The sequence below is a fragment of the Silurus aristotelis genome (genome assembly GCF_946808225.1).
Source record: "Silurus aristotelis genome assembly, chromosome: 25".
Taxonomy (NCBI): domain Eukaryota; kingdom Metazoa; phylum Chordata; class Actinopteri; order Siluriformes; family Siluridae; genus Silurus; species Silurus aristotelis.
In genome coordinates this window covers 9990223-10014284 of record NC_139598.1, presented here as the reverse complement: position 1 = coordinate 10014284, position 24062 = coordinate 9990223, and the positions used below count along the sequence as shown (strand labels likewise).

The following is a 24062-nucleotide window of genomic DNA, read 5'->3' as shown; positions in this document are numbered from 1 at the left end:
GAAGGGGGATTGCAGCAGGGGGGACTGGATGGGGGCAGGGTAGGGTAGCTGATCAAATCTGTTAAAGAATAGATCAAGATCATTCACCCACTTCTGGTCACCCACAGCTTGAGAGCTGGGCTCCTTATGACCAGTGAAGGTTTTGAGCCCCTTCCACACACCGCTGATGTTGTTCTGCTGCAGCGGATCCTCCATCTTCCTTCTGTAGAAAGCTTTTCCTTCCCTTATCTTCTTTCTCAGTTCTTTCTGGACAGTTTTCAGCTTTTGCTTGTTTCCTCATTTAAAAACCCTCTTCTTCTCTTTAAGGAGGGTCTTTATATCAGGGTTGATCCATGGTTTGTTGTTGGGAAAACACTGTACAGTCCTGGTGAGTACAGTATTCTCCACACAGAAGTTGATGTAGTCAGTGATACAGTCTGTTAGATTGTAAATATCAAAAATATAAAAAAGATTGCACAATTCCTCCCATATAGTTGTTTCAAAATTTTTTTTCAGAGATTCTTATTTAATTTAATGTTAATTAGACTTTTTGGGAATTTCTACATTTTGGTTTCACTCGGGAGACAGACACAGTCTCAATTTGGTCGACCCTGAGTGACGAGACTGTGCAGCTAGCAGATGGTCGGGTTAGCCTGTCTGTCTGCTCTCTGGCTCTGTTCCGGTCGGATAAAGGGCTCGCTGTGTTGCAGCTTCCTTACGGGCTCTAGTGGTATCTGGTCCAAGGTGAAAATGAAGTCCGAAACAGAGTTTGTGCAGATATTACCAATATCCAAGAGTGAGTCTCTGTGAAATGTTATACTTGCATACAGTGGGGTAAAAAAATGTTTGCCCCCTTCATATATATATATATATATATATATATATATATATATATATATATATATATATATATATATATATATATATATATATATATATATATTTTTTTTTTATATGTTTGTCACAGTTTGTTATAGATCATCAAACTAATTTAAATATTAGTAAAAGATAACACAAGTGAACACAACATGCAGTTTTTAAATGAAGGTAAGGGAATGAAAGAAAACAAAATCCAAAACTACATGGCCCTGTGTGAAAAAGTGTTTGCCCCCTAAACCTAATAACTGGTTGGGCCACCCTTTAGCAGCAACAACTGCAATCACAACAATGGAACCTGATACTAAACTTCTGGTCCCAAAAGTCCTACTACTTTACCTTAGTGGAGCTCCATTTGCCTTCATCAAAAATATCTCCCAGAATAAAGACCATCTCTGGCTTGTACAGAAACAGTGCTGTCTGAAAAGATCTCTCCATCTGCCACTCCCTACAAGGAAACGTATTTAAAAAGAAAAAAAAAATGTAAGCATTTATTTGTCACATACACATTACAGTAAATTTTTACATCATAAGCTATTTGTAATGGATAGAGCTGATTTTTGCAACAAGTTTACATTGGACAGGCATACATTCTACATCTGCAATAATTAGTGTTATTCATAATAATGGGTAAGCATAAGAATCTGCCTAAATGACTGGGCCATGTGGGATATTCATAGTATGAAATAGTTAATACCTTCCAAATGTGGTCCATTGAGGAACAACCATGTGTCCAAGACTTACTGATATATGTGGGGAGTGAATGCTAGCCCAGGCTAGTATGTTCTTTCAGAAAAGCTTCTGTAGCACAAATTGCTAAAAGATATAAAATTATATGATAGAAAGCTGTCAGAACATGCAGTGCATCACAATTTACTGTGTTTAGGGCTGCACAGCCTGAGACTAGCCAGAGTACCCATGCTAACCGTTTCCATTGCCAAAAGTGCTTATAATGGGCATTAGAGCATCAGAACTGGACCATGAAGCAATAATGGAAGGCGACCTTATTGGATAAAATCATGTTGTTGCGATCATACTGGCTAAGAGGCAAAGAGTTAGGCAGTAGGTTCACCAAATAAAAAAACCAAAATGGCTTTATTCTATCACAGTCAGAATAATGATCTAAAAATTTGATTGTTGAATATTAGATCTCTCACGTCAAAAGCGCTTACTATAAACGAAATTATTACCGACCAGGAGTTTAATATAATGTGTTTGACAGAAACATGGATTAAATATGTAGCATCCTCCTGGGTATAGTTACATACACCAACCCCGTCTAAATGGCAGAGAAGGTGGAGTCGCAGCTATTTATAATAATAATCTAAACGTCACACAAAAGACTAAACAAAATTGTAAAACATTTGAAGTTCTTTACACCAACATAAAATATTCAGTGTCCGAAAGCAGGTCCAGTCAGTTAATTCCACTAATTATTATTTATAGACCCCCAGGGCCCTACTCTGATTTTCTGATAGAATTTGCAGATTTCATTACAAATTTAGCTACTTCTTTAGACAAAGCATTAATTGTTGGTGACTATAATATTCATTTTGATAAGGAAGACTTAAGGAAGACTCCTTAAGAGCAGCAGTTGTGTCCATTCTAGAGTCAGTTGGAAGTAATCAGAATGTTATAGGACCCACTCATAGTGGTGGACACACTCTCGATTTGTTGTTAACATTTGGATTAAAAATAAAAAACAGTCATAACAGCTATTTCAGACCATTATCTAATCTCGTTTAAAATTTGCCTCAGTCATTGAATTTCTACCTCACCACGTTACCGTGTTAAGCGTACTTTCACGTCAGCTACACGTTTTATCAATAATCTTCCAGAAATTACGATATTAGATAGATAATACCAAATAACAGAAAATAACAAGCATAATCCTAGATTTTTATTCAGCACGGTAGCAAAATTAACAGGGAATAAAAGCACTGCACTAACAAGCACACCATCATTGGGTAGTAATGATTTCATAAACTTTTTTAATAATAAAATTGAAAACATCAGGCAAGAAATACAGACGGTTAATATAAATCCAAATTATTTTACAAGTAACCCTGTAGACAGCAGTGGAATTATAGCAGACAATCAACTACAAAGCTTCACTCCTATTCATGAGAATGACTTCATTTCATTAATTTCCTCATCAAAACCATCAACCTGCATTCTCGATCCCTTGCCGACAAGTTTCTTTAAACAGATAACTCCAGTGGTAATTGAACCTGTTTTAAAAATAATAAACTCTTCCATTAGCACTGGTTATGTACCTAAATCCTTCAAACTGGCAGTTATCCACTATCTACTACCTGACCTTGACCCATGTCAGTTGTCCAACTACAGACCAATATCAAATCTCCCCTTTATATCCAAAATTTTAGAAAAGGTTGTAGCACAGCAGTTATGCTCACACCTACTTATGAATAACATTTTTGAAATGTATCAGTCAGGATTTCGGCCTCATCATAGCACAGAGACGGTGCTAGTTAAGGTGGTAAATGACCTGTTATTGGCCCCTGATCAGGGTTTTGTCTCCTTACTCGTTTTGCTCGACCTTAGTGCAGGTTTTGACACCATTGATCACACTATACTACTTGCTAGACTTGAGAACGTTGTTGGAATAAAGGGAACAGCTCTCTCTTGGCTCAGGTCTTATTTGACTGATCGCTATCAGTTTGTTGATGTAAATGGTGAGTTCTCCACACTCTATGAGGTAAAGTTTGGGGTTTCTTAAGGATCTGTCTTAGGCCCACTGCTTTTCTCTTTATATATGCTGCCTCTTTGTGAAATCATTCATAAACATGGGATTCGCTTCCATTGCTATGCTGATGACACACAGCTGTATATTTCAGCAAAGCCAGACGAGCGAGATCAGCTTAACAATGTTGAGAAGTGTGTAAAGGACATTAGACAGTGGATGCTTAATAACTTTCTTCTGCTCAACTCAGATAAGACGGAAGTACTTTTACTAGGACCACATGCAGCTAGAAGTAAACTTTCCAATTACGTAGCATCTCTGGATGGTGTTTCTGTTTCAGCATGTACGGCTGTCAAAGACCTTGGTGTGATTATTGACCCGAGTCTTTCCTTTGAGTCTCACGTGAATAATATCACCAGAATCACCTTCTTTCACCTTAGAAATATTGCTAAAATTTCAAATATGATGTCGTTACAGGATGCAGAAAAACTAGTTCATGCTTTTGTTACTTCTAGATTAGACTACTATAACGCTTTACTGTCTGGGTGTGCGAGTAAGTGCATAAATAAGCTTCAGTTAGTTCAGAATGCAGCAGCAAGAGTCCTCACTAGATCTAGGAAATATGACCACATCACAACAGTTTTAATCAGTCTACACTGGCTCCCAATTAAATCTCGCATTGATTATAAAATACTACTACTGACATATAAAGCACCTAACGGTCTCTCACCGCAGTATCTGAGTGAACTTCTGTACCAGTATGATCCTCTACGCCTACTTAGATCAAAAGGTGCTGGCTATCTGTTGGTTCCTCAAATAATTAAGACTACAGCAGGGGGCAGATCTTTCTCTTATAAAGCCCCACAGTTATGGAACAGCCTTCCAACCAGTGTTCGGGACTCAGACACAGTCTCAGTGTTCAAGTCAAGGTTGAAAACGTATTTATTTAGTCAAGCCTTTTATCAGTAGATTTTTCTTAGGTAAAGGCTCAGATCTGGAGGGAGCATGGATATAGAGTGTTTTGTGAACTGGTATATTTGTATGCTGTCGTCCCCTCGCATTCACACGTTCACTCGGGTTTGTTGACGGTGGTGTGGTGGGTCGTCTCTTATCCCAGAGATCCCCCTTACCTTCTGGTTCTCCCTTTTAGTTATGCTGCCATAGCGAGTCTTGCCGGAGTCCAAACTGCACAGTGACATTAACTTTCATACGCCAATAGGGACACTTAATAATCCATATCCTTCTCTTCCCGTCATCCTCTTTTCTCTCTCTCTCTCTTTCTCGGTCGAGTTAAACATGCTCCTGAGGTTCCAGTGACCACTGTTCCTTCCCCTCTCCCCTCCGTCGATCTTCACACTTCTGTGCAGCTTGGGACGGTCTCTCATCAACACCTTGGGTGGTTCCATGTAATTCCGGAGTAGAATGGGTGCTTTAAGGATGGATTGGACTGTAGTTAATGTCAACAGTCTGCTACACTGACTCAGGAATACAGTTTGCTTCTGATCATCACTGTACCCCGCAACATTGTATATCTGCTTCAAATGGACATTTGGTGCAACCCAGATGAGGATGGGTTCCCTCTTGAGTCTGGTTCCTCTCAAGGTTTCTCCTTATGCCATCCCGGGGACTTTTTCCTTGCCACAGTTGCTCATCAGGGACAAACATACTTACAAAGAACATATTTACGTTTAAATCACCACATTATCTGTGTAAAGCTGCTTTGAGACAATGTTCATTGTTAAAAGCGCTATACAAATAAAAATTAATTGAATTGAATTGAACAGTCAAGCTTTTGCATTTTCCTTCATCTGTCAGTGTTTAGGCCACACACTTACACACATTGAGCTATGGGGCTCCCTTTCTCTCGATGCTCGATTCTCTATCCTTTTTACTTTGCAACTCGGTCAGCGCAACAGAGAAAATTTATTATTTAAAAATCATACACAGGTGTGTGATCCTTACCACTCACTACCTCGTCTTCTATTCACAAACAGGCACTTGGCCACATGCCTGCTGCCACACATTTTTATTTACATCATGTGGACTGCGGAGTATGTGTGAATCGATTACTTGTGGATGAAATGGCACTAGGATACACTATGAGAAGAAGACAAGCTTGCAGAGGCAGTTTGATGCTCCAAGTAATGTTTTGTTTGGACACCTTGAGTCCTAATATTGATGTAGGTGTTATTTTACCACATGTCACCTACCTAAACAATGTTGCAATTAAAGGGTTAAAAAAAAGTTTCAAGGTGTTTGGTATGTCAATTATATTGAGCATTTGTGGATGTGTGAGCAAGTATGAGAATTCATGGAGGCCCCACCTCTCTACATACAGGATCCACAGATTATGCTACTAACGTCTTGGCTCCAGATACCACAGCACAATAACAGAAGTCCAGTCTCGTTAAGTCCATTAATCATGGTCTGAGCTGCAAAAGGGGGCCTACTCTGTTTTAATATTTTGGTTGATTGGTGTATATGTGCATAGTTATTTTTGTATAGTAAAGTTCAAGTCTACCTTTTGTCTCATTACTTCTGCTTCATGACAAATGTCATACTTGTTAAGGAAAACATTTTAAATGCATATTAAAACAGAATGCAGTGAATAAAAATGGTTAATACCATTTGCCATTCACAATAGAACATAGAGAATGAAACAAATGTTTAAACGTTTAAAATTTTAATTTATTATTTTCTTTAAAATTGTAATTTGAATTTACTGCTGCAATACATTTTAGAAAAAGTTAGGATAAGGGCAACAAAAGGCTGGAAACGTAAGTGTTACTAAAAAACAGTTGGAGGATTTTGCAAATAAATAGGTTTAATTTAGGTTTGATTGGCAACAGGTCATGAGTGTGTTTGAACAACTCAGAGGTAAAGACTAGCAGAGATTTACCAATAGTGTAGCAATTTAAAAATAATGTTCCACAACATCAAATGGCATTTTGAATATCTCATTATCTACATTACATAATATGAAAAGATTTTTAAAAATCTGAAAGATTTACTGCACACAAGGAAACACCAGGTAAACACTACGATTTGTATTGCCAAAAATCTGGCGATACAGTACATACGTAACCATTCTGGACCCATAACATTTTGCATATCGCCCAAATAGCTCTACATAGTATGCCATTTTCACAGTGCTTTATTCTGCCCTAACTTACCTGCACAACCCAGACACTTACAGTTAGCCCGTCCAAAGTACTCTTAAAGCTAAAATAGCTTGGCACCAGCACACACCTCTCTAACTGGCAGAGGTGGCAAAGGGTGCACACATTATATACACACATACATGAATGTGAAATGTTGGGCAGAATGTACAGTAAGGATATAAAGATATATATAGATAAAAATAGTGCAGATGTAATGAGGAGTCAAAAAGATATACTATGTAATATGTACATTGTATGTATAATTTTACAGAGGTTATCAATCAAATTAAATATTTAATTGCAACTTAATCACACGTCTATCTGTTCTAAATGTACCATATATTAATGCTTCCTGTTTTTAATACTTTAAGCAACATAGACATGGAGAAATATGGATGCAACATAAAGCATGAAGACAAAAAATTCTTGTAAATATTTTAAAGTGATAATGGTGGTTTAATTACGTAAATCATCAGGACACCAAACGGAACCTTTGTTCCACACGGACAGTTAATGAGTTGATACCGGAGAAACTGCACCTCTTCAAGATAAATCAAGAAGCTTTTATCTTAATCATAGACATTTTACAGATTTTAATGATGTATTGTTTTTATCTTGCTTCTTGACGTTGTTTCATTTCGCTATGTACTGTGTCAACTATTTACAGTTGTATGCAAAAGTTTAGGAACCCCTGACAATGTCCATGATTTTCATTTATAAATATTTGGGTGTTTGGATCAGCAATTTCATTTTGATACATCAAATAACTGAAGGACACAGTAATATTTCAGTAGTGAAATGAGGTTTATTGGATTAACAGAAAATGCGCAATATGCATCAAAACGAAATTAGACAGGTGCATAAATTTGGGCACCCTTGTCATTTTGTTAATTTGAATACCTGTAACTACTTAGCACTGATTAATTGGAACACACAATTGGTTTGGTGAGCTCATTAAGCCTTGAACTTCATTAGACAGGTGCATCCGATCATGAAAAAAGGTATTTGAGGTGGCCAACCTCAAATAGAAAAAGTCCACAGACCACCTCCAAAGACCTACAACATCAACTTGCTGCAGATGGTGTCACTGTGCATCATTCAACAATTCAGCACACTTTGCACAGGGAGAAGCTGTATGGTAGAGTTATGTGAAAGAAGCCTTTTCTGCACACACGCCACAAACGGAGTGGCTTGAGGTGTGCAAATGCACATTGCTACCTGCAGTAAAAGATTTGGGCGAGGTTCCTCATGCTGCGAGGCTGTGTGGCCAGTGCCAGTACTGGAAATCTGGTTAAAGTTGAGGGTTGCATGGATTCCACTCAATATCAGCAGATTCTTACGAATAATGTTGAGGAATCGGTCACAAAGATGAAGTTACGCCGGGGCTGGATATTTCAACAAAATAATGACCCAAAACTCTGCTCAAAATCTACTCGGGCATTTATGCAGAGGAACAAGTACAATGTTATGTACTGTTATGTACAATGTTTATCGGCGTTTACATTTTTATAGTATCTCTCTCATTGCTTTAAAATCTCAAAATTACGTTTTGATTTCCTGTATTTTTTCTGTTGGCTCCGTTTCTTCTCTCCTTTTGGAAGTACGCTTTATTCCCTGTTTAAGGTTTTGGAAGCAGTGAGTGGAGACCATTCCCATCAGAACACACACTACAGTAACCACATTAAGGTACGTAATTTCTCTGCTATGGCAAGCATCCAGCTTATTCAGTGTGTGACATGTTAAGTCAGTCTTTCTCCATTGCTAGCGTTAATTTTATCTTTGAGAAGTGTAAGTTAGTTTGCTCTTTGACGGAGAAGATCTTAGCATTAGAGGAAAGCATCCAGAGTCTAGAGAGAAGTAGTTAGTGCGAGAGCAGTCCAGGTTCGGCAGGGGAAAGTCTGGATGCCCTAGGTGGAGTTAGCATTCCCCCAATTCCGGCATTAGAGTCCTCGCCCACGGGAGCACCAATCCTCTCTGCTTCATGTGTCCAACAGGTTTGCTCTCCTCAGTGAAACACCTGCTGAGAAACCTGAAAGAGCTCTGGTTATAGAAGAATCTATCCTGTAGCACGTGAAATTAACTATACCTTTAGGGGCACCCGCAGCACAGGTCATGTGTATACCGGGAGCCCGGGCGCCAGACATAACAGGTCATCTTAGGTTTTAAAGAAAGCACAGGTTCTCTAAGATCATAGTCATAGTCTCAAAACAGCACTAGTTAACAAGTGACTGTCCTGAGCCAAGGCCAGCCAAGGCCAGCCAAGGACAGCCAGCCAGCCAGCCCCTCTGATCTAAAGATCGGATTGTTGAATTTTAGAACTCTTTCGTCAAAAGCGCTGACTATAAATTATTACCGACCAGGAGTTAAATATAATGTGTTTGACAGAAACGTGGATTAAACCAAATAAATATAAATAATAAATGAAGCGAATCCTCCTGGGTATAGTTACATACACCAGCCCCGTCTCAAAGGCAGAGGAGGTGGAGTCGCAGCTATTTATAATATTAAACTAAGCGTCACACAAAAACATTAGACAATGAATGCTTGGTAACTTCCTTCTGCTCAACTGATGGAAGTACTTTCACTAGGACCACATGCAGCTAGAAGTAAACTTTCAGACTATGTAGAATTTCTGGATGGAGTTTCTATCTCAGTGTGTTCAGCAGTCAAAAACCTTGGTGTGATTATTGACCCTAGTCTTTCCTTTCTTCACGTGAATATTACCAGGATCGCCTTTTTCACCTTAGAAACATGATGTCGTTACAGGATGCAGAAAAACTAGTTCATTCTTTTGTTACATCTAGATTAGACTACTGTAACGCTTTACTGTCTGGGTGTGCGAGTAATTGCATAAATAAGCTTGTTAGTTCAGAATGCAGCAGCAAGGGTCCTTACTAGATCTAGAAAATATGACCACATCACCCCAGTTTTAATCAGTCTACACTGGCTCCCAATTAAATATCGCATCGATTATAAAATACTACTACTGACGTATAAAGCACCTAACAGTCTCGCGTCACAGTATCTGAGTGAACTACTGAACCAACATGATCCTCCACGCCTACTTAGATCAAAAGGTGCAGGCTATTTGTTGGCTGAAAACATTTATTTAGTCAAGTCTTTTATTAGTAGATTTTTCTTAGGTAAAGGAGCAGATCTGAAGGGATCATGGATATAGAGTGTTTGGTGAACTGGGATATTTGTATGCTGCCCCTCACTCTTACACGTTCACTCAGGTTTGTTAACGAGGTGTGGTGGGTCGTCTCTTATCCCAGAGATCACTCATGTCTGTTACCTTCTGGTTCACCCTTTTAGTTATGCTGCCATAGCGAGTCTTTCTGGAGTCCCCACCTACACAGTGTTAACTTCCATACAACAATGTCAAATAATAATCCATATCCTTCTCTTCCCGTCACCCCTCTATTCTCTCTTTCTCTCTCTCTCCCTCTTAAACATGCCCCTGAGGTTCCAGTGACCAATGGTTCTGCCCCCTCTTCCCTCTGTGGATCTTCCCACCTCGTCTAGGCCTGCCTCTGGATAGTGTCCTCTTCGATTGGAGGCCACTCTGTGCAGCTGGGGACGGTTTCTCATCAACATCTTGGGTGGTTCCATGAAATTCCGGGGTAAGAACGGGAGCTTTCAGGATTGATTTAAACTGTAGTTAATGTCAACAGTCTGCTACACTAAGGACTACAGTTTGCTTCTGATCACCATCACTGTATATTGTGACATCATTATCTGCAATAAATAGATATTCGGTGCAACCCAAATGATGATGGGCTCCCTCTTGAGTCTGGTTCCTTTCAAGGTTTCTTCCTTATTCCTTAGGCTTGCTCATCAGGGACAAACTTACACTTAAAAATGAATAAGATGTTTTTTATATGACATTATCTGTGTAAATCTCCTTTGAGACAATGTTCATCGTTAAAAGCGCTATACAAATAAAAGTTAATTAAATTGAACAGCAGTGGACTGAGCACACAGCCCTGAGAGGCCCCTGTGCTCAGTGTGGTGGTGCTGGAGATGCTGTTTCTGATCCGGACTGCCTGAGGTCTCCCAATCAGGAAGGCCAGGATCCAATTACAAAGGGAGGTGTTCAGGCCCAGTAGGCTCAACTTCATTCAACTTGTGTTGAATGCTGAGCTGAAGTCTATGAACAGCATTCGTACACGAGTCCTTATTATCCAGGTGGGTGAGGGCCAGATACAGGGTCGTTATAGTCATTGAGGCAGAAAACTGTAGAATTCTTTGGCACAGGGTGGTCGTCTTAAGGCAGGTAGGAACACCTGCGCTGCTCAGGGAGATGTTAAAGGTGTCCATAAAGACATCCGCTAGCTGTTCTGCACATTCCCTGAGCACAGGTAACGCCGATGTCTGGAGGCCTGGTTCTCAAAGCATGCCAAGGTCGCGGAGCTTCTGACGCAGATCGTCAATTATTGTATTATTGGGGTTGTTTCTGTGTTCCTGGAGTGTTTGGCGGTGGTACACCAGGACAAGGGTTGTTTTGATGTCTATATGTTGCGTAAGGCGGGCAACAACGTAAACGTAGCACCATTTTGGATCTGGAGCAGCCGCTGCGAGCTACTGCCACACTGCCATCTTGAACCAAGACCTTTCTGTGTTACTGAACCTGTAATGTTCAATTATTCTAAAATTTGGATCTAATCCGTTTCCATCTTCCACATCGCAGATGGCATGTTTTCAACAATATCTATTTGATTATTTTGAACATTAGGAGATGGCATGTTCTCAACAATATTAATTTCATTATTTTAAACATTAGCAGATGGCTTGTTCTCCTCAACGAGATCTATTTGATCATTAGGTGTTTGGGGGTTGTGCTCATTGTCACATGACAGTTTTTTAAGAAACACTGGTAGAGGGGTGAGTTAAGTTAACCAGATTGTAATTTCACATAAGGCTTTGGTTAAGATTATAAATCAAGTCCTAAGGAGTTAATGGTCTTTGTTGTTGTTAGGCTGGTGAAGGAGATAAGGGAATATCAAAGCTGTGTGCAGTGGTTTAAGATATACTCTTTTTCAGCTGATTCACAACGGCTACTAATGCAGGATTTAAATACGTAGAATGGTTATGTTTTATTAATTAAATTTATTTTTATTTGTATAGCGCTTTTAACAATGAACATTGTCTCAAAGCAGCTTTACACAGATAATGTGGTAATAAATATTAATAAGATGTTCTTCAAGTTATTTATTTAGACTGTTTTGTAACCCTAACAGACTTTGATTTAGTTAATAGAATATATTGTGTTGCATCACGTGTGTTTGTTGTAATTTGACTTGAATTTTGACAGAAATTTGAATTTTGAGTATTGATCAGGTCTAAAGTTCTTAAATTTTCGTCCAACTGATTTATTTCTTCCAATAAGTTTGGAGTTATTTCATTCACGGTTCACGTTGTAATAGACTTTTTGAAGTCATGAAATTATTCTGCAATGTTTGGGTATTTTCACATTAAATCTTTTTTTTTTTTTTGCTTCTGAAGCTGAAATGTTATTTGAACATTATTGTGCCAAGTCAAACATTGAGTATTCTTAATTAATTTATATTCTACAGTGGTGTAAAATAGTGTTTTCCCCCCTTCCTAATTTCTCGTATTTTTTTGCATGTTTGTCACACTTTAATGTTTCAGATTCATTCAGTTCCAACACAAAAAGCGCTGCTGAGCAAAAAGAATATAAAAGCTTGTCTTAGTTTTGCCACAAAACATCTTGATGATCCCCAAGACTTTTGGTGGAAAAAACCTTCATTCAAAAACTGCATGTTGTGTTCACTTGTGTTATCTTTTACTAATATTTAAATTAGTTTGATGATCTGAAACATTAAAGTGTGACAAACATGCAACAAAAATAAGAAATCAGGAAGGGGGCAAACTTTTTTTCACACCACTGTATGCAACACGAGTCAGATTGATGCCATATAAATTAACTTACCTAAGGTGTACACCATTCTCTCAAATTTTTTAAGTTTGGAGCAGCTTGGAAGTTTTTATCCCTTGATGGTTGGGTGTAAAGAGTCATTAGTTTCAGAATGCTAAAAATGTTCAAGTATTCCAAGAAAAAGTGTAAAAGTGGTTGTGTGCGTGCGTGATTGTGTATAGGTGTGTGTGTGATCGTGTATTTGTGTACGTGGGTGTGATTGTGTGTGTATACGTGTATACGTGTGTGTGTGTGTGTGTGTGTGTGTGTGTGTGTGTTTAAAAAAAAAATTGTTCTTAACAACCAGGGTGGGTTTCAGGCTCTAACACACTAATGGAACATCAATACTTAATAAGATCAACTTCTCACATTCAACAATAAAAACCCCCTTTGTCTTAAATCTGCCAACATTGTTACAACTTCAATCAAGAGAATTATTGAGTACTCTACACCCATCAATGATTGACGAGCAATAAATCTTTATTAAATTTTATTGATTATATTCTCTCTCACACTGAACAGCTGATCATATGTCAACAAACACACTACCTCACTGTCTGTCTGTATTACACTGCTTTATTCACTATGCAATTTTGCACCATCCATAACTTATGTATAACTGCACTACTGTATATTCCATGAATATTTATTTTGTATATACTGTAACATTCATATGTACATTGTGTTATTTTCTTGACATGTATTTTCCTCTGTACAATCTTGCACAGTTATACTGTTTAATATACAGTCCCTGACAAAAGTCTTGTCGCTTATCTATTTTGTAGAAACACCTGCTATTAACCTGACTTTTAATTAATCAATTGGTGTTAGAAATAGCTCATATGAAAAGCTAAAACCCTCCGAAATGATGTTTAATGCACTGAAATAAATTAGTTCCACTGAAAAAAAATTTATCATTTAATCAAGACAGAAAGGTCAAATTTTGGCAAGACAAAAGTTTGTCGCCTATACAGAAATTTAACAAAATTACTGCAAATACAAAAATATGTCAGCAAAAGTAATGGTGCTGTGAGATCCAAATTTAATATCTTGTATGACTTCCATGAGCTTGAAGGACTGCATCCATGCGGTTTGGCAAGGATTCATACAATTTATTGATGAAGTCATCAGGAATAGCAAAGAAAGCAGTCTTGCATGCCTCCCAGAGTTCATCAATATTCTTTGGTTTCGTCTTCCATGCTTCCTCTTTAATCCTACCCCACATATGCTCAATGATGTTCATGTCTGGTGACTGGGCTGGCCAATCCTGGAGCATCTTGATCTTCTTCACCTTGAGGAACTTTGATGTGGAGATGGAAGTATGCGATGGAGCACCATCCTGCTGCAGAATTTGACCTCTTTTATGGTTGGGAATAAACGAGGTAGCTAAGATTTCTTGGTATTTTAGACTATTGATGTTGCCTTCCACCCTGGGGTCACCAAACTTTTTGAAACTGAGAGCTACTTCTTGGGTACCGATTAATGTGAAGGGTTACCAGTTTAATACACAGTTTTTTGAGTTTGATCTGAAATAACAAATTTGCTCAATTTACCTTTATTATTTGTTATTATTAATAACTTTCTTTCGGCTTCTCTTATTAGGGGGTCACCACAGCGGATCATCCGCATGTTTGATTTGGCACGTTTCACGCTGGATGCCCTTCCTAACGCAACCCTTCCCATTTATCCGGGCTTGGGACCGGCACTAAGAGTGGCTGGGGTTAGTTCCCTGACCGGGGTTCGAACCCGGGCCGCAGCGGTGAGAGCGCCGCATCCTAACCACTAGACCACCAGGGACCCCCTTATTATATGTTATTAATAATAATTAATGATATTCATCGATGTGAAGACACTGATCATGTTAATGATTTCTCATAATAATTATCAACAATGATTTAACAAAGTAGGAAACAGCTATTTTTAGAAAAGGCCCGCAGGCTACTCATGTGCTCCTTGCAGCTACCATGTTGGTGACCCCTGTCTAAAAATTTCTGGCTCTCCCTTTTAGTTATGCTGCCATTGCTAGTTTTGACAGAGCAACCAACTGCTCAGTGTCTTTAACTTTTACACAACAATAAGGATATGCAATAATCCCTATCTTTCTCTCCCTGTTACGCTCTTCTCTTTCAATCTCTCTCTCGGTCAAGTTAAGCATGCCCTTGGGTACCAGTTTCCAGTGTTCCTGACCCTCTCCTCTCCTCTTGACCTGCCTCGCCACCTGCCATGGTGTTCTCTATGATTGGAGGCCACTCTGTGCAGCTGGGGATGTTTTATATCAACGGCCTGGGGATCCCTGAAATTACTTATCTAAAAGAAATACTGATCAACCATCTTGATGGAAATATGGTTGGAAAAAATTCTTTAAACAATCGTGTTCAGAGATAATCTAAATGTTTGGGAAATGAAATACAAAAATACCACTGGAATTCACAGCTATGTTTATTAGTGAAAATAAAACTGTTTCCACCTACAGAATTAAAACTCTGAATTGAGACAAAACATTGTGTAGCCTTATGAAACCATGAAGAGGTGTTGGCTCAATGGTTAAAGGCTCTGGTTTACTGGGCCGAGCGGTCACCTTTACAGCCTTTAAGCAAGGCTATTGCTGTAACGTGCTGTAACATGGCCGACCCTGTGTCACCCTGTGAGGACCCCAGATTCCTAACATTGTTGGAATATGTGAAGAAAGAATTTAACTTTTCTGTGAAGTACACGATACAAGTATAAAGCACCTTTCTTTTTTTATCAGTGAGCCTAATTGAAAAATGTGGTCTGAAAAGTCCAGATTTACACTGTTACAGAGTAATTTACATTTACATTTCGGGCATTTAGCAGACGCCCTTATCGAGAGCAACTAACAACTGAGCAGTAGTGGGTTAAGGGCCTTTCTCAAGGCCCAGCAGTGGCAGCTCGGAGGTGTTGGGTTTTAAACTAGTGTCGTTCCAATCCAGTATCCAAAGCCCTGGAGTGACTGGTGCAAAGGGCAAGAAGAGATGTGGATAATTTTTTCCCCCATCCCTAATAGCACAGGCATGGGAGGTATGTACTTGGCCTCCAAGTTTGCAAACAAGGATGTAAAGCACTTATATAACTGAAAATGCTTGTAATAAATGAATTGTTAAGTTGTGTTTTATGAAATGCCAGTATGCCATGTGCATAGGTTAGCAAAGCTTTTAATACAAACTTAGCATGTTAGTGTGTGGAAGTATTGTGTATGTAGAAGTAGTGTGTATGTTGTTTAAAAAGCATAGACAAACCAGTCAAATATAATTTGATAAGTTGTTTTGCATAACAACTGCAGTGAACTCTGACCCACTCTACTCCACTAGATAACATTATCAATTAAAAGTTTTGATATTGCAGTAAATTTACACATTTTAGAAGCATAGCCTTTGCAAATAGTTTTCCCACAATTGCTGAATATTATGCTGTTGAGTTTTTTTTTTTTTTTGGGCATCTCTCTCAAATAGTAAAAGTGTCTATAAAATCTGTAAAAGTCTTTTGTGTGTTGCTCAGTAGCTCCTGGTTCCATAATCGCAAATGACTGTATAAGACTGTAGGAAGGACATTACTCATAAACACACATTCCAGTGCTCCTGAAATTAGTTCTCAATCTCCAGTGTTCTGTATTGTTTAAAGATTTATAATCACACTCTTCATATCACCCAAAATGAGGATGGGTTCCCCTTTTGAATCTGGTTCCTCTCAAGGTTTCTTCCTCATAACATCTAAGGGAGTTTTTTCTTGCCACAGTCGCCATGGCTGTTCATCAGGGATAAATACATATCGTTCACCTTAACTGTTAAATTCTGTAAAGCTGCTTTGAGACAATGTCTGTGAAAAGCCCTATAGAAATAAACTTGACACTTCCTACTTCTGTAAGTAAAAAAAAACCCTCATGGAGCAGAATCAATCAACCATTACTATTCAACGCAAACGCAAACTCACCTCCTCAGTTTGTCGAACCAGTGTCCCCTGACGGCACCAAGCAAATGAGGATCAGATAAGAAGAGTGCGCGAAGGGGGTTCCGTTCTTCCACCATCTCTGGCCACGAGCATCGCAGAATAACAGGGAAGTAGACTACATATTCACAGAATATAAACACGCAACTCAGCGTAACAACGATCCATACCATCAGACTCCATTTACTTTTAGCGCGCGCTCCATGCATGCTTCCTGATTTGACACAGTAAAAAAAAAAAACACCGTGTAGAGAAAAATGCGTTCACAAAAAGCCTAAGGAAAAAGAAAGTCCTCCTTTGAAAAGAGAGCGTGGTGTGCAGGTAACTCTTCAAATAATTATTTGTATTTAGGCGTGAAGAGAACATTTATCAACAACACATCCATACTCGAGTGCAGCGCTTGTAAGATTTCAGCTTCCTCTCTCTGTCCTTACTGCAGGCATAATGATAGAGGCGGTCCCGATGACGTCATTGTTATCCGAGCACATTTAACAAACAACCCTGACAAACGAGAATGCTCCACCCTGACAAACGAGAATGAACCAAGATGGCGCCATGGAATGTCGTGGTCTTTGTGAGCTGAGAAACAAATCGGGTATTTTTCACAAATGAATATACAAATTCCATGAAGTTGCTAAAAACTATCGATAGGTTGCTTATAGTTGCGGAATTTGATTAAACATTGATGTTGGATTAGTGCAACAAACTAATATGAAACCATCAGCAGTTTCACTACACAATTCAGGAAAATGGCAGAGGATCTTGGGGCAGAGATGGTGGTTGACGCTATAAAGGAGAAGAGAAGTTTTACCGATACTCACTCATATGCCTGTAAAGTAAAAAGCGTAGCAAGTTGTGATTCTTGCCCAGTACACCAAGCAAAGTACTCGTTGCTGTTTACACCCCAACCCCCTTCTCATCACTGCTGGAGACTTTAATCACGCAGATTTAAAGTTTTTTCTGCCAAAACTTCATCAGCACATATACTTTCCCACAAGTGCCAATAATACACTGGACTTGGCATACACAAACAACAAAGGGAAAAAAAACATCAAATACCATCATGCTAAACATAGAGGCACCACAAGGGTGCATGCTCAGCCCACTGCTCTTTACCCTGTTGACCCATAATTGTGTACCCAGAGCAACGTCACCAGCTGCATCACTGTGTGGTATGGAGGCTACACTGCCTCCTGTCGAAAGACTCTGCAGTGCACAGTGAATGCAGCCAGCAAGATTACGGTTTCTCTCTGCCCTCCCTTATTGACATCTACCACACCTGCCTCATTCGCAGAGCCATCAGCATAGCTGCTGATAGCTCACACCATCAAACCTCCACTTCAGCCTCCTGCCTACCGGAGCCTCCAGGCTCGCTCCACAAGACTTTTAAACATCTTCATCCATCAGGGTTTCAGAATGCTGTCCATTACCTCCCCCTCTCCCACCTGCTCCTGAACTCTTAAGAATCTAGCTCACTCCACACTTCTTCATTGCACATAAGACACTTTATACTGTTCGTAGAATTCTGCACAAAAGGATCTTTTTATAAAGACCTATTTAAAAATCGTTACATGTACAAATTCCTCAAATCTGACAATGTTGCACTTTACACTTTAAAGTCTTTTTTTTACTACTGTCATACTGCTGCAATCTGTCTTGCACTTCACAAATGCCTTTATACTCAGAACTTAAGTATGTTTACATATACTAGGATGTATACTGCACCTTACACATTCAGATGTTCAACTGGCTTTTATATTTTATATATATATATATATATATATATATATATATATATATATATATATATATATATATATATATATATAAAATAGTGGTGGCTACCGCTGGAGCCAGCACTCCCCCTATATATATATATATATATATATATATATATATATATATATATATATATATATATATATATATATATATATATATATATATATATATATATAGGGGGAGTGGTGGCTCCAGCGGTTAAGGCGCTGGGTTACCGATCGGAAGGTCGGGGATTCAAGCCCCGGTATCGCCAAGCTGCCACTCTTGGGCCCTTGAGCAAGGCCCTTAACCCTCTATGCTCCAGGGGACCCTTACGAGAAAAATAAATCAAGGACCGCGACGTCAGCGACGTGGGGCCGCCTTCCCGTGGGCTCACCACCTGCAGGAGGGACCGTAAGGGACCGGTGCTGAGAGGATTGGGCAGCAGTCGAAGGCGGGGGCCTTGACAGCCCGATCCCTGGACACGGAGAAGTGTCTGGGGAATCTGCTTAGACTGCTGCCCCCGCGACCCGAATTATGGATAAGCGGGAGAAGATGAAATGATGATGATGATGAAATATATATATATTAAATATTTTTTTAACAGTGTATTGCACTGAACTGCTGGTATTGCACTGACTGCCTATAGAAACTCTCTATACTGCATTGACAATGTAAACACTTTATAAGAGAAAAGGGAAACGGTATTTCGATTTTTCTGTATGTCTGCACATATGGTGGCATTGACAAAAAAAACCTTGAACCCTGAAGATCAGCCTTCCAAAAACAAAAACATTATAGTCAAATGTAAGCTGTCTTTCTGGTTCGAAGGTCTTATCTACTGCGATAAACAGCAACTCCAATCTGTCAAAGCTCCTCCAGAAACTCCATGCCTTGCCGAAGCTAGAAGCTAACCCAGTGTTATGTTCTAAATTGTTGATAGTTTTCATACTTAGGCTGGGAAAGGAACATTTTTAAGAGCTCAACACAACAGCAGAAGCTGTTCATCATGCAATGGTTTTGCAGAAAGACAATCAAATGCTGAAAAATGCATCAGAGCCACAGCAGCCACCGCACACAAGCATCCCTTGTGCTATATTGTCTAAAAATTTGGACAATATAAACACAATATAAACAGGGCGATATTTGTCATAATGTTCCTATGCCAGTACCCCACAGCCGTACCACCACGTTCGTGCACAATTTCCTAAAAGTTTCAAAGGCGAGTTTGGAATTATTATAAATCTATGATTAAAACTTGTACCAGTCTGTGTTTCAGCAGGCAAAGGGTGAGTTAGAGGAAATGTAATTAGAACTCTATCTATTCCCTAGTAGATAACCTTGAGTTTTTTGCTGAGGCTGGAATGCACCACTTCCTGTTGCAGCGAAGAGCATAAAGGGTTAAATAAACCTGGAGCAGAGTAGAAACCTCTAGCAGCATCTAAATCTCGCAGAAAATTGATCTAAACCTGACACAATTGCCCCACAATTGAGGCACATCTCAATATTAACACTTCCGTATTCTCTCTGAGAAAATGAGAGATCCGACCAGCATGAAAGAATGGTTGAAGAAAATTCTTCCAACATTGAAGCCTTGGGCAAATATCTTACTTCAGTGCATGACGATGTAATGATTTTGCGGAAAGACAATCAAATGCTGAAAAATGCGAATGCGAAAAAAAAAAAAAAAAGGTCACGGGAATGAATGCCAACATTTCTGACACATTTTGTTTTCGGACTCAGACAAACAGGTGGTAGGAGAAGGTCTGGATGTGACACACTGTCTGGGCCAACTTAAAACCTCGGAGGAGGGCAGAAAAGTGAAACCAAGATGAATGACCATAAGATTAATTTGCCTGTACAGCCAGAGATTTAAACTGGAAAAACTAAAAAAACAACGAGTGTCTATCCACCAAGGGGCTGCAGTTTAAGGAGATCTTTCGACAGAGAGCACAGAATCGTCTTTGGCTGATTGTGGAGAGTGCAAGGAAAAAAGGCCAAAATGCTTACTTCAGCGTGAGTGAGGGCTTTTGTCGATGGTAGAGAGATTTGTCCCCAAAGGAACTACATAGACTTGATCATCTTGCTGCAGTCTGCAATTGGTGGTATTGTGTGTAATAGGTTGATCTTTGTTTGGAATAAATATAAGTTTGGTTTTGAGAAAATTCTTGGGTGTCATTAGTGGGAATCCCATTGTGGGAAAGTTTAAAGTTTAGACGTTAATTTACTCTTGTGATTCTTGAAGTAATGGTTTGAACATGTATCATTCTTTATTTGCTATCAATGGCATAATTATTTGGGAGAAAAAAGCTTTGTTCTTATATTGCAAAGAGAAATATGTACATTCCTGTTTAATTCAGGAAACGCACGCATGTCCATCAGATGTTGTATTATGGGAAAATCAGTAGGGAAAATAAATTTGCTTTTCATTTGGCAGGAACCGCTCAGCAGGGGTCGCTATTTTACAAGATAAATGTACAGGGAAAATGTTACACGACGAAAACGATGATTGTGGTAGATGGATATCACGTTAGATAAAGATAACAAACAATTTGTATTGGTCAATAACAAAAAGAACAACGATATACTTTACATTTTCCTATATCTTTCAGCCAGATTTATTTAGGGAGGTAATTTCTGTCATTTTTTTTCAGCAATGGAGAAGAGCCCTGTTTAACGTGTTAGCTTAGCAGCTCAACTTTTATTGTTTTTCTGCACGCCTCACCTACAGTACTTCCTTGTTCAGACCTTGACTCCTTCCAGCCCCCCAACTCACTTAATAAGGTCCCTTAATTTAACTACCGTATTTTTCGGCCTATAAGCCGGTACTTTTTTCCCCACGTTTTGAACCCCGCGACTTAAACAACGAAGCGGCTAATTTATGGATTTTTCCTGGGTTTTTCCCGGTTTCACAAACTTCAAGCCAAAAAACTGAACCCTATAACATTAGACCAATGAAATTTCCGAACGGAAATGAAAAAACACACCTCACCTGTGTTATGAGCTGCATGGCTTCAGGAGAAAAACCTCCACCGGTGGCGCACGACGATGACAAAAGATAAACTACACAGAGAAATACAGTGGTACCTTGACCTACGAGTTTAATTCGTTCCATGGATGAGCTCGTATCTCAATTTGCTCGCACATCAAATAAGTTTTCCATATTGAAAATACTTAAAATGGCATTTATCCGTTCCAACCCACAAAATGACACCCGGTTTTTATGTTTCATGTTATTAAATTGGAAAATACATTTCTAAATAACAAATCTTGTATAAAAACATAATAGAAAGAATATGTAAAAATATAATAAGGATTTATTCAGTGTATTTTCCTTGGAGATGAGCTAACGAAAACGCCGGTGGGGGGTGTGTGTGTGTCGAGGGGGGGCTAGAGGCGATAAGCGGAGGCGGAGGAAAAACTCGTTTTTTACTATCACTCCTGTACGACCATGACGCGGAAGCGGAAATAACTCCATCATCGTCCCTTTATTTTCCCAAACACAAAATGCAAATCAGGCAAATGTCCACAAACCAAAAGTATCCGCTCGGGACGAGAAATCCTCAACAAAACTAGAGTCCAAAAACTAAACCGGCCGTGGGAGGCGTGGCAGGGGGATCCCTGACAGTATCCCTAAACTTTAAAATGTTTACTTTTTCTTCTTTGCTTATCTTATTTTTCGTCACAATCTTTGCTTTCTGGCTTCGCTTCGCCATCTAGCAGCGGCGTCTTGAGCTCGTATCTCAATTTTTTGCTCGCGTAACAAAGAATCGACCGAGTGACCGCTCATACCTCAGAAAACTCGTACATCAATGCACTTGTAGGTCAAGTGTAGTTGTGATAGGAAGGAGGAAGACAGTGAACAATGACTTACTTGGTCAGCTACTGTTTAGATACAAGCCGTTGTAGCGCGTTGAGTCTGGGTCATGGGAGAGCTCACTAAAACTCCAGTTGCAACAGAAATCATATAAGCACAGACAGGTTTCCAAAACTTGTGCTTTTTAATTTTTCTTGGCAACAGCGTTATGGGTTAGTCAAAGAAACTTAGAAATGAGCATCAGAAAATAATAGACATAATCCTCAGTCTTACACACACGCAGTAATACCGGCAGAATGCAGTGCATGCTATTCCCAAAATACCGCTATGCTCCTAATAGAAGCGCAACATATTTCACTGTCTTTCGTTAAAGCCTGTGTAAAGTACATTAGTGTAGACAGGTGCGGCTTATTTATGTTAAAAATAAAAATATTTGTAAAATTCAGTGGCTTATATAAGGATTCGCTTTATAGTCCGGAAATTACAGTAATAATGTGACCTCTGTATTGATAGAATCTTGCATAATGACATCATAAAGAAATATTTATGAAAATAAGTATGGTACAAGATAAATCGGTCAAAGAACATAAAGGTTATTGAAAATTAAATAACAAATTACTTGAAAATAAAGGTTTAAAGGAAAATATTATAGGTAATATAAAAAAATTAAGAAGTATTGCAGATTTTGAAAAATCGTATATGGAAAGTATTGGGAATTAAAAAAGAAAAATAAATATTTTGCAAAAATCTGAATTTGATAAGATTTATCAGATGGCTAGAAAAAGTAAAATAAATATATAAAACTTGCCTTAAAATCAAAATTAATGATTAACAGTAAATATACTTCTTCTTCTTTCGGCTGCTCCCATTAGGGGTCACCACAGCGGATCATCCGTCTCCATACCACCCTGTCCTCTACATCTGCCTCTTTCACACCAACTACCTGCATGTCTTCCCTCACCACATCCATGAACCTCCTCCTTGGCCTTCCTATTTTCCTCCTACCTGGTGGCTCCATCCTCACCATTTTTCTACCAATATAATTCATGTCCCTTCTCTGCACATGTCCAAACCATCTCAATCTCGCCTCCCTCACCTTGTCACCAAAACATCCTACATGTGCTGTCCCTCTAATAAACTAATTTCTAATCTTGTCCATCCTCGTCACTCCCAACGAAAACCTTAACATCTTCAGCTCTGCTACCTCCAGCTCCACCTCCTGTCTTTTACTCAATGCCACTGTCTTTAATCCATACAACATCGCAGGTCTCACCACAGTCCTATAAACTTTCCCTTTCATTCTTGCAGATACCCTACTATCACAAATCACTCCTGTCCCTCTTCTCCACCCACTCCACCCTGCCTGCACTCTTTTCTTTACTTCTCTAACACACTCTCCATTACTTTGCACTGTTGACCCCAGGTACCTGAACTCCTCCACCTTCTCCACCTCTTCTCCCTGCAACCGCATCACTCCACTGCCCTCCCTCTCATTCACACACAAGTACTCTGTCTTACTCCTACTGACTTTCATTCCCCTTCTCTCCAGCGCATCTATCTCCACCTCTCCAGGCTCTTCTCAACCTGCTCTCTACTCTCACCACAAATCACAATATCATCTGCAAACATCATAGTCCAGGGAGACTTCTGTCTGACCTCGTCCGTCAACCTGTCCATCACCACTGCAAACAGGAAAGGGCTCAGGGCCGATCCTTGATGCAGTCCAACCTCACCCTGAACCAGTCTGTCGTACCTACTGCACACTTCACTGCCGTCACACTGTCCTGCACCACCCTCACATACTTCTCTGACACACCAGACTTCCTCATACAATACCACAACTCCTCTCTCGGCACCCTGTCG

The 24062-nt window shown here is 39.3% G+C and overlaps 1 protein-coding gene across 2 annotated transcripts in view; it reads right to left on the bottom strand.

Moving 5' to 3' along the window:
• mppe1 (metallophosphoesterase 1) overlaps positions 1–17074 on the bottom strand; it is a 38100-nt gene extending 21026 nt beyond the window's left edge. Inside the window, exons 1-2 of one of the 2 annotated variants that reach the window (XM_083530013.1) lie at positions 16607–17074; positions 1195–1303 (exon numbers count right to left, since the gene is read on the bottom strand). In XM_083530013.1, coding sequence (XP_083386139.1) covers positions 1195–1303; positions 16607–16830 — 333 coding nt within the window. In that variant the 5' untranslated portion in view covers positions 16831–17074. The remainder of the gene's footprint in view (positions 1–1194; positions 1304–16606) is intronic. The other variant, XM_083530012.1, reaches the window with a different exon arrangement.
• Positions 17075–24062: the final 6988 nt, after the last annotated feature.